This window comes from Magnolia sinica, chromosome 9, assembly GCF_029962835.1.
Source record: "Magnolia sinica isolate HGM2019 chromosome 9, MsV1, whole genome shotgun sequence".
Classification (NCBI taxonomy): domain Eukaryota; kingdom Viridiplantae; phylum Streptophyta; class Magnoliopsida; order Magnoliales; family Magnoliaceae; genus Magnolia; species Magnolia sinica.
Genome location: NC_080581.1, coordinates 28131230 through 28142005, shown reverse-complemented (window position 1 = coordinate 28142005; position 10776 = coordinate 28131230). Strand labels below are relative to the sequence as shown.

At 45.0% G+C, this 10776-nt stretch overlaps 1 protein-coding gene across 1 annotated transcript; it reads right to left on the bottom strand.

The window, feature by feature from the left end:
* Positions 1–507: 507 nt before the first annotated feature.
* Positions 508–1174, bottom strand: LOC131254920 (uncharacterized). The gene is made up of 2 exons (XM_058255623.1): positions 1049–1174; positions 508–951 (listed from the first exon to the last, which is right to left on the bottom strand). The coding sequence occupies exons 1-2, from the start codon at positions 1172–1174 to the stop codon at positions 508–510; spliced, it is 570 nt and encodes a 189-aa protein (XP_058111606.1).
* Between the last annotated feature and the right edge of the window lie 9602 nt (positions 1175–10776).

Here is a 10776-nt window from a genome sequence, read left to right as displayed (position 1 = left end):
CCCATACAGAGAAGGGCCACGGTGCCGTCAGGTTGTAGAGCTCGGAAGTAAGCGCATGAATTTGGTTCGCGTGTTCCTGACACTTAAAGTATTTCCTGACATGTTTGCAGCAATCCGTCTCCATTGTGAGCTAATAGTAGCCGAGTCGTAGGATCTTCTTTGCCATCATGTGTCCATTCATATGTGAGCCGCATATTCCTTCGTGGATTTCAGACATGATCTGTGTTGCTTCTGTCTCATCCGCACAGCGGAGAAGGACTTGGTTGAATAATCGCTTGTAAAGGATGCCCCCAGTGATCACGAACTGTGCCGTTAACCGTTGGATGGTGTGACGATCGACTGGTGTTGTTCCTTCCGGGTACTTTTGATGTTCGAGATATTCCTTAATGTCTATATACCATGGTTGATCATTCGAGGGAGGTTCAGCTTTGTCGATCTGTAGGCAGAATGCGGGTTCCTCCTGGAGTTCGACAGTGAGTTCCCATTCAGCAACTCCTTTTGGGATCTCTAACATTGAAGCGAGGTAGCCAGAGCGTCTACAAATTGGTTCTTGACTCGGGGCATGTAAGAGAATGTGATTTTGTTGAATTCCTCGATTAAATTTTCTAGGTAGACATAATATGGGATCAGCTTTTGATCTTTAGTCTTCCAATCGTCATTTATCTGATTGATGATGAGTTGTGAGTCTCCGAAGACTCGTAACTTCTTTACGTTGAGGATGACGGCTTCTCTTAGACCGGCGATGCATGCTTCATATTCAGCTACATTGTTGGTGCATTGGAATGCCAATCGCCTGGATATGGGGATTGGGACGTCATTGGGAGAGTAGATTATGGTGACTACTCCACTCCCTTTTGAGTTTGCAGCTCCATCAAAGAAGAGTGTCCATTCTCCTGCCTTTCTTTCTTCTTCTTCCTCAATCTGGAGGATGTCTTCGTTAGGGAAGAAGGTCTTCAGTGGTTGGTAATCAGGCAGAGAATGTGTTGCTAAGTGGTTGGCTAGTGCTTGCCCCTTGATTGCTTTCTAGGTGACATATGTGATGTCAAACTCTGAAAGCAATAGCTGCCATTTTGCGATCCTGCCCGTTAGTGCTGGTTTTTCGAACAAGTACTTCAACAGATCCATGCGAGCGAGCAGAAGGATTGGGTGAGCGATCATATACTGTTATAGCCATTGTGTTACCCAAACTAGGGCGAGGTACGTCTTCTCTAAGTGGGAGTATTTGGCTTCGTAGCTTGTGAACCGTCGGCTTAGATAGTAGATCGCTTGCTCCTTTCTTCCCGTATCATCGTGTTGGCCAAGAATGCATCTGATTGCTTCTGCTGCGACGGAGATATATAGCAGTAATGGCCTACCTGGAGTAGGTGGCCTGAGCACTGGAGGATTTAGTAGGTACTTCTTGATCTTGTCGAAGGCTGCCTGATAATTGTCATTCCATTCCTTTGGAGAGTTCTTTCGTAGTAGCTTGAATATGGGCTCACAGACTGGAGTGAGCTGTGCGATGAATTGGCTGATATACTGGATTCACCCGAGGAAGCCCCGAATTTCTTTTTCAGTCTTGGGTGGTGGCATTTCGATGATTGCCTTAGTCTTGGTCTCGTCTACCCGGATGCCATCTTCGCTAACAATGAAGCCTAACAGCTTGCCTCCGGTTGCACCGAAGACACATTTTTGCAGGTTAAGACAGAGCTTGAACTTTTCTAGCATGTCGAAAAGCTTCTTGAGATCTTCGAAGTGTCCTTCGATCGTGCGAGACTTGACGATCATGTCGTCCATGTAGACTTCCATTTTCTTGTTTATCATGTCATGGAACAAGGCAGTCATGGCTCGCTGATATGTAGCTCCTGCATTCTTCAGCCCAAAGGGCATAACTCAATAGCAGAAAGTTCCCCATGGTGTGATGAAGGAAGTCTTCTTACGATCTTTGATGGCCATCTTGATCTGATTGTAGCCTGAGAAGCCATTCATGATGGAGATGATCTTGTGTCCAGTAGTATTATCAACCAGTGTGTCTATGTGGGGCAGAGGGAAGTCGTCTGTAGGGCTTGCTTTGTCAAGGTCACTAAAATCGATGCACATCCTAACTTTTCCATCCTTCTTTGGAACTGGTACGATATTTGCGAGCCATTTTGGGTAGTTGGAGACTACCAAGAATCTCACGTTGTATTGCTTAATGACTTCATCATGGATCTTCAGGGCCCATTCTGGCTTCAGTTTCTGCAGCTTTTGCTTGACAGGCTTCATGTTGGGTTTATTGGCAAATGGTGCACCACCAGATCTTCATCGAGCCCTGGCATGTCTTCATAAGAGAAAGCAAAGTTGGATAACCTTGGTTTCAGAAACTCCATCATCCTCTGCTTGTATTCCGGGGAGAGTGATCCTCCGATGCGCACTTCTCTGGGGAGTTCCATTGACCCTAAATTCACAATTTTGAAATCGTCTGCTACAACATTGGCCTTTGTTTCAAATTTTTCGAGAGAATCCTCGAATTCGAGAGCTGTATCATCATTTCTCTCATCTAGGGCTTCATCCAAACCCATGAGCTCAAAGTCCAACTCTAGATCGAAATCATATGAGTTGACCTTAGACTCTTGCGTCGTGTGTGAAATGTTTGGCACAGTGAATTTTAAAAGTTTTTCTATTATTTTTGTATTTTGAGAATTTTCTAATGTTTTGTGATTTTGAAGAATATTTAATTTTTTTTTTTTTTGTGTTTTGAAAATTTTCTGATTTTTTTTTGTGTTGCCAAGGTATCCCGAATAGGACGGTGTTAAAAACTATGATTGGTCTTGTCCTAATTCGGGGTACCAACTACTATTTACATTAGCTTTTTTTTAGGCCGACATCCATGAATGATTTGCCGGCTGATTCGATTGTTAGGGGGATGGCTGTCCATCTTAGTTCTTTCCCCCTTTCGATGCTGTTGTTCTGACTTGTTTGTTCTTGTGGGTCACCTGTCCTGATGACCACGATGTCTGCCGGGCTGGGCTCAGAGTTGGAATCAGATTCGATCTCTTCACCTAGAAGTTGGAGTTCTTCTAACTCCACAGGTTCATTCGATGATGGGACATTGGCGTCCGTCCAGTCAAGGGCAGGCCACTTTCCCTTCTCAACCTAATGGATGGGCTGCTTTTGCCCCTTATGCTGCTGAGCTGGTGGCGAGGATATGTCCTCTTGACTGTGGGTGGAACTGGGTGTCTCTCCATTCTTGCCTGTGTTTCCTTCAAGTGGCACTCCTAGTTCTGGGTCTCTCGTGGGTGGACCTTTTTTAATGCCCCTAGCCTCATGAGATGGGTCTGGGGGTTCTGCCTCTAGTGTCCTATGTGCCTTTGATGCCCTGAGGATCTTATCCCACCTTATTGGTGGCCAGATAGACTCCTGGTTAGAATATTCTGAGAGTTCGAGCTGCTGGAGGTAGTCCTCAGGGGAAATCATTGTGTCTTCACAAACTGTCCCAGCCTTGATGAACTTGATGGGTGTGCACTTAAACAATTGACCTTTTTTGGCCTTTCAGCTTGATCCTCTAATGTCGGCTGATATCTCAGTCCCTGTTTCTGTATGTTGGCACGTGCTAGTTTTATCACCATACCTTTTTCATGGAATTCAGTACGGTAGTTCAGGATTAATCGCTCAGTAAGGGGGATGACATATTCAAGAGCGAGAGGTCGAGGATTGGCGATTGCATTCATATTTTCGAATTCGAAGCTGTGATATGATATGTCATCCTCTGCATGCTGAACGGCGATCACTGGGAGTCAATTTCTGGGATATCGACCGTCACCGGTAATATAGTTTCTGGCTCGGCAATACTGAAATGATCCGATTTCCCGAAGGGAATTTAACCCTTTGATGGAGGATAGATGGGATGGCTCCAACAGCATGGAGCCATGGCCGCCCCAACAGAAGGTTAAATGAGGCAGGGATATCAATGACCTGAAATGTAACAAGGGTCATGTCTGGTCCAATTTGCAATTCAAGGTCAATTTCTGCCTCTACCTGTCCTCGGGAGTTATCAAAGGCCCTGACACTCATGGTACTGGGTCTAAAAGAAGACGGTTCTATCCCTAACTGTTCAGTAGTTCTCGAAGGGCAAACGTTAAGGCTAGATCCATTGTCAATGAGCACAAGTGGGATTTTGAAATTCTTGTGATGAGCAACTATGTTTAGTGAGCATCATGTTTACGCCCTTTAGGTGGCAGTTCCTCATCAGAGAAAGTGATGGCCTGTGGTGCGAGGAGTTGTCTAATCATACTTACCACCATTTCGAGAGGTACATCAGAGGAGATATGGGCATCATTCAATGTTTTCGCAAAGATTTCTCGATGCGATCTCGATGTGCATAGGAGTTCCCAGATGGATATTTGTGCGGGAATGGTTTTAAGTTGGGCTGCTATGTTATAAGCAGCATCGGTTTTGCAGGTGGTTCCTAACAAAGTTCCCCGAATCTCTTTTGAGTTCTGGTTATCTCTCCTAAAATATCTCCGGTTGTTGCCCACTTCGGCGCATTCTGGGTAATGCCATGGGACTGCTTTCGGGTTGTAGGAGGGAACCGTTCTTCCTTCCAGATATATCATTGGTTCTTGATACTGAGGGGTTGTGGCTGGAATTATTTATGACGGACTTGATGATTTCTTTTGAGGTGCTATCAAGTCTTGGTGAGACTTGATATTGAGATTTTCTTTCTTCACTTGATGTATGGGAGAGTTCCTCTGGGCATGTGCTAGTTGATGTGGCATTAAGAAGCTTGGGGCTTAAACCGGGGGTGCCCCTTGCAAGGTTAGCGGGGCTAGATCGGGGAGGCCTATCGAGAGAACAACAGGTTCAGAATTTTACCTTTTTGGATGTACTGAGGATGGAGTTGAGTGTGCCCCTTAGGGGGCGAGATGCTGAGGGTGTGACCTATTAGGCGCTGCTTCAAGGAATACAAGAGACTGTGTTGCAGGTGCTGCTTCAAGGAAAATAAGAGGTTGTGTTGCTAGTGCTGCTTCAAGGAAAATAAGAAGTTGTGTTGCTGGTGGTGCTTCAAGGAATACTTGTGGCCTAGGAGATGATGCATGTTGGTATCCCCACATCCGTTTTGTTGTATCGGGCATGATTGCTTGTATGGAATGATGTGGAGAGGAGTGTGTGGGTTGCCCTCCTTCAATGTGGTTGACGATAGAGGTGCTAGATGTACTGGGTCCCACTTGATGCAATGGCAGGGGATTTTGGAGAATGTTGGCCTGAGCCATATTGTTGGCCTGCGGGGTGATCGCAATCTTTTGGCCTTCGATCAAATCTTGGATCGCATGTTTCAAAGCGAAGCAATGGTCCGTTAGATAGCCAGGAGCCTGGTGATATGCGCATATTGATTTTCATTGTAACCAAGTGGCAAGGGATTAGGTGGAAGTCGTAGCTGGAGCGGTGTCAAAAGTTGTTTTTGCATTAGCATTGTCAGAACCTAACTGTATGTTTGTGCTAAAGGGGTGAACTTCCTTCCTACATTGCCCGCTTGTATGGACCTTGCGCATTCCCCCTAGGCTGTTGCGATTGTTGTTGAGGTGACTATGCCTGATATCCCTGTTGGGTTTACTATGGTTGTATTGCCTATTCAACAGTGGTCGGTATTGCCTATCTTGTTGTGGCTCCGGTTGTGGAACATATCGATTGCCTTGAGTATTGGTGACAATGTTGTTCAGTGTTGTTTCCATTCCTGTATCCAACGGGATTCCTCTCGACTTTGTTTCTTTTGATTGAAGGGGCCTGGTGTGGCCAAGGGGAAATGGTTCAAGCCCTGATCCCGGCTTCCACTTGCTCTCCAGCCCGGATGAGTTGAGAGAAATTTACTTATGGATATGAGATTAGATATCTTGAAATGCTGGGATTTACTGAATGTACAATCATGGATATCTGCTCCTCGTCATCGATGAGGTTTCTCATTCAAGCCGTCATGGCTCACTATCGTCCTACGTATGCTAATAAGGACTCATTACTTTTTTTTATCTCAGGGCAGCCAGGTCAGATCTTCTTGAAGCCATATTCAAATTGTATGAGAACCTGTCAATGAATGCCTGGGAGAGCTTTTCCCAGGTTCTGATTTGATGGTTGTCCAAGGAGGTGTACCAATCCAAAGCATCACCCTTAAGGGATTTCTGGAAAAGTCATATTAAGGCTCCATCATTTCCTGCTATCGCACTGAGTTCCCCGTAAAATGCTTTTAGGTGTGCTGTGGGGCACCCCCTACATCATACCTCTTGAATTTTGATACCTTGAAGTTTGGTGGTGCTCGGGCATCTGGGAAGGGACAAAGGTCCCTGAATTTGGTGGATGGGTGATCCATTCCTTGCTGTCTCTGAAGCTGACTTTACACCATTTGTAACTTCCCTCGTAACTCTTCAATTTCTGATTTGCCTTGCTATGGATATCTTACCCCTTGCTATAGGGCTTGTGCTGCTTCCTCTTCGTACGGATCAAGAATGGGGGTTGTTGGAAAGATGGTAGGCTCCCGGTGGCGGGAGGTAGCTGGAATTGAATTTCGCTCCCTTTCGGGGGAGAGTGTGATGTTTGGAAATGGCTCCTGCCTGGGGTATCTGACAATTCCAGCATGTTACTCCCGTTAGGGGGAGTGAGTTAGACTCGAAACTGGCCACCTTCATGGGCATCCGCCAGTTCTTGTCTATGGTTCCCACGAGGGGGAACTTGTGTTGTAACCTGATTGTTGTGATGTGCTGAGTAGAGATGTGTGGGAGAGTTGCTCACAATTATTAGCTGCTGTTGATCTTGTGCTGACTCTTCCAGGAGAGGGGGCACAGGATTTGCTAGGGGAACGAGAGAGAAGGCAAAAGGGGTCTAAGGGAGTGAGATGTTTTGTACACTAGGCTGGGTTGCCTGTGTAGTTGGTGTGGTACTTGGCACTAGGCGAAGTAGTAACTCTTGCATTGTTTGAAGCAGTAGCTCTTGCGTGGCTGTGTTGGCCTGAGGATCTGTTGGAGCTACTGGTAGTGGCGCAGGTGTAGGTGTCGGTGCGGGTGTTAATGTTTCAAGAACTGGTTGAGTTGTCGGCTCTTCTTCATGAGTAGCTTGAGAGGTCATGCTTGCGTGGGATCGAGTGGTCATGGTTCGAATATGTGCCTAAGAAAATGCAAGCCAAAGGTTTTCTTTCGTTTTTGTAGGAATGTAATAATGATTTCCCTTGAAATTAAAGTATCACACACTTTCGAGTCATGTCACAGCTAGGGCAGTCTAGCCTATCCCCACTGGAGTCGCCATTCTGTAGACACTGGGAGTCGGCGCCTACGTTGTTTTGGCGTGTTATGTTTTAGTGGTGAAAGTGATTAGGCTTATTTGTGGACATTGGAGTCGCCACTAGCCGAATAATCTCGAAATCCCACAGTCGACTAGAACCACGGAATATGTAAGGTTAGAGAAATCTGACGACTCTTCTTCCTTAGGTTGACTCCTGATCTGCGATATGAAATTCCGGGTAAGTGACCTCGGTTACAAAGAGGGAAGGGATTAGGCACCCTCTCTGCCCATACAAATGTACGGTCTCTACTTAGTGTGGTAAAATAATCTCAATGGATGATGATGATGTGGTTATGATGGGACTAGTCACATGTGGGTTTCTGATGCAGCGAGATCCAAGATTTCGGCAAGCCACAGAGCATACGTCCAACGATGAGTTTAGAAAGCGGATGTGATGATGCTTATGTAAAAAGGGTAAAGAAAAGTGAACTAGATTACTAGGAATTTCTGAAGTGACAGGATCCGATGTTCGGCAAGTCACAGAGCATACGTTCGTTAGAAATCTAGAGAAGCAAGGGGGTTAAGAAGGGAATAGATGTCATGATGAATGCTTATATGTGAAATGAATGGATCTTTGGCTTAATTCTCAGGTAGACTAAGACATGAGCTGAACCATGATCAAGTTGGGCTAAGTTGGATGGGTCAGAGAGGTCAAGAGGAAAGGCTAAGGGGTGGCTTGAAAGATCAGAACTTTGAAGGGTTGGGAGCTCCTTCCCTTTCCTTGACTCTCCTCCTCACTCTCTTTCTTTCTCACTCTCTTAAGCTTGGAAAATGAGAATGGCTTGGTGAAAATGTGAAGAGGAGAGGGCTATTTATAGCCTTCTCCAATGGTCCCATGGTAATTTTTGGGTTTGGGAAGGGTGAAAGCTAATGTGGCAAGAGGTGATTGGTTGGAGGGAGAGAGACGCCACATGGCGCACTCTCATTGGCTAATGGGGTTGGTAAAAGGGTAAATAAGCTCGGATATGGGGGTAATTTCTTAAAAGAGTTGACTTTCGGACTCTGGGATAGCTGTCCCCAGATGTCCACACGCGGGCCGCAAGTGGCGGCACACTGAGCACCACCAGTAGTCAGACTACCGTCGGGCATAGGTTCGGGCCGGGCTCGAACGTGCAGGCCTTACCTGATGTGTTGGTTCATCCGATGGTCTCCTTTTGGGGTTTTATGGCTCAGATAGGTGGGTTTAGTTTTGGGTAAAGGGGTCATAATCAGGGTATAGGGCAAGGATAGGGCTATATGTGGATTGAACGGTTTGGATCACGGTTTCTAGTTGCGGGTTGGCAATTTGAGACTTTCAGGTTGGTTTTTTAGGGTTAAGCTGGGATCAGAGTTTGGTTTAAGGTATGACCATGATTCTTGGATTGTCTTAGCCTTCTCGAGATGTTAACTTGGGTGGGGTGTCTACAAATTGGTATTTGGTTTGATGAAGAAAAATGTTGTCATGACCTTAAAGGTCTTGATCTGCAGCTCGACATCAAGTATCCCTTTTGTATTGGTAACCACTCTTGTGAACCTTGAAATTGTGATTTCAGTAGGTAGCAAAATCTTTTTCTATCTTATGGAGCTTTCTAACCATCGCCCTTGACACTAATATGATTCTGATTATTCCAAGCACATAGTACAATTATGAGTGCATCTCCACATAACATCTTCCCGTTGGTCTATGTCAAGTGCAGAAAATGAGTGTAAACAAGACCATTTCATCTATCAAACTTCAATTTCCCACACTAATCAAATAGCTGGGACCATCCCATCAAAGTTTGATTTTAACCATTTTACCATCTAAAGTGGGTAAAGCATTTTGAATGGCATCAATTGGTCGATGAGCTTTACCGTATTATCTTAGGGCCCGTTTGGCTGGGCGGATTGAGCGGGATTAAGAGGGATTCGTAAAGTCTCTCTTAATCCCATCCCTTGCCTATTTGGACGGCGATGGATTTTAGTCAATCCGAATACATCGACGGATCTGAGGAGGATATGAAGGGATTGCGAAATCCCTCCTAATCTTGTCCCTTTCCTTTGGTTTCTCTCTCTCTCTCTCTCTCTCTCTCTCTCTCTCTCTCTCTCTCTCTCTCTCCTTTGATTGTGTGTCGGCGACCTTCGAGAGCTCGGATTCATTCGCTTCAATCCCGCTTCCTCCTCTCCATCGGTTGAATCCAGACTCGATTGGTGTAATCACCCATTCTGGACCGATCGAAAGAGGTTTCTTGTTAGGCCCGATTGAACACAGGTTCTTGTCGGGCCTGCTTGATCATAGGATCTTTTCTGGTCCGTTGGATGGAGGTTCGAATCAGTTCCAGCAGAGTTTCTCTCATAGGGAATATGCATTCCGACTCAGATCGAAGAAGAAGAAAGGTTCCTTGATTCGAGTCATGAAGAAGGCGATCGCACAGACGGTCAAGAAGAATTCAATCGTTGCATCGGTTAATCGGGCCCTCCAATTAAGAAATTGGATTCAATCGCAATGGAGAAGAACGGAGAGAACGTTGGCACTCATGTAAGCAGCGATTCGAGTTTTGCGGGCTGTGATTCATTTAGTCAGAATCTTCAATGGGCCTCCAGGGGAAAGCAGGGGAGGGCTGTGATTGACACCATCCCATGCCCCATCCAAACAAGGTCACTCTCGTCATCCGGGGATATTGCAAACAATCCAAACAAACCTCCCCAACTTGTCCCAGTTATCCCATGGATCTTAAACCAATCCACTGGCACCACCATCATTACCTTAAAATCCATCCCATCCCTCCTAATCCCATCAGATCCATCTGGCCTGTTGTTTTTCAAAGCAATGGTAAATGCACTATAAATATGTAATTATTACCATTTCACTGTGTTTGAAAATTCATAGGAATATATGCCTTTGAAATTGATTCAAAAGAGGTAAGTTTAATTTTTAAACCATAAGGTAATGTATATGTTATATCAGTTCCGTCCATCTGTTTTACTACAATATTTCGAAGCATTAGACAAAAAATGAAGCAGGTCCAATACTCAAGTGGCCCATGCCAAAAGAAGCAGTGGCCCCACAGTTTTTAACCGTAAGTATTCGATTTCTTTTTTCGTACAGCTTGGTCCACTTGAGTTTTAGATATGCTTTAATTTTTTATTCCCGTTATAAATTCAACTGGCATAATGGATGAACGGTGTGGATAAGCAAAATGCATCAGGACTTACATATATTTTGTAATGTTTTTGGTTTTCGTGTCAAAAATAGCAGTCAAATCAGTTGGGGATGAAAATGTTATAAATGCTTGGGGAAATAATTACTACTTTTTTTTACGTGGTATTTACCCTTGCACTGGCGAAATCAAATAAGCCCGTAGGACTCGTACAATTGAATTCATGGGGTGTGAATTGTGCATACTTTTCAAACCGGAGGCAAGGCATTGATTATGTTCATAGACCTATTTTTCAGTGTGTAAGGAAAAGACAGGGCATCGTGTTTTTTTTGTTCTTTTTTCTTTAGACTTGACTTCATTCCCTGTAGGATGA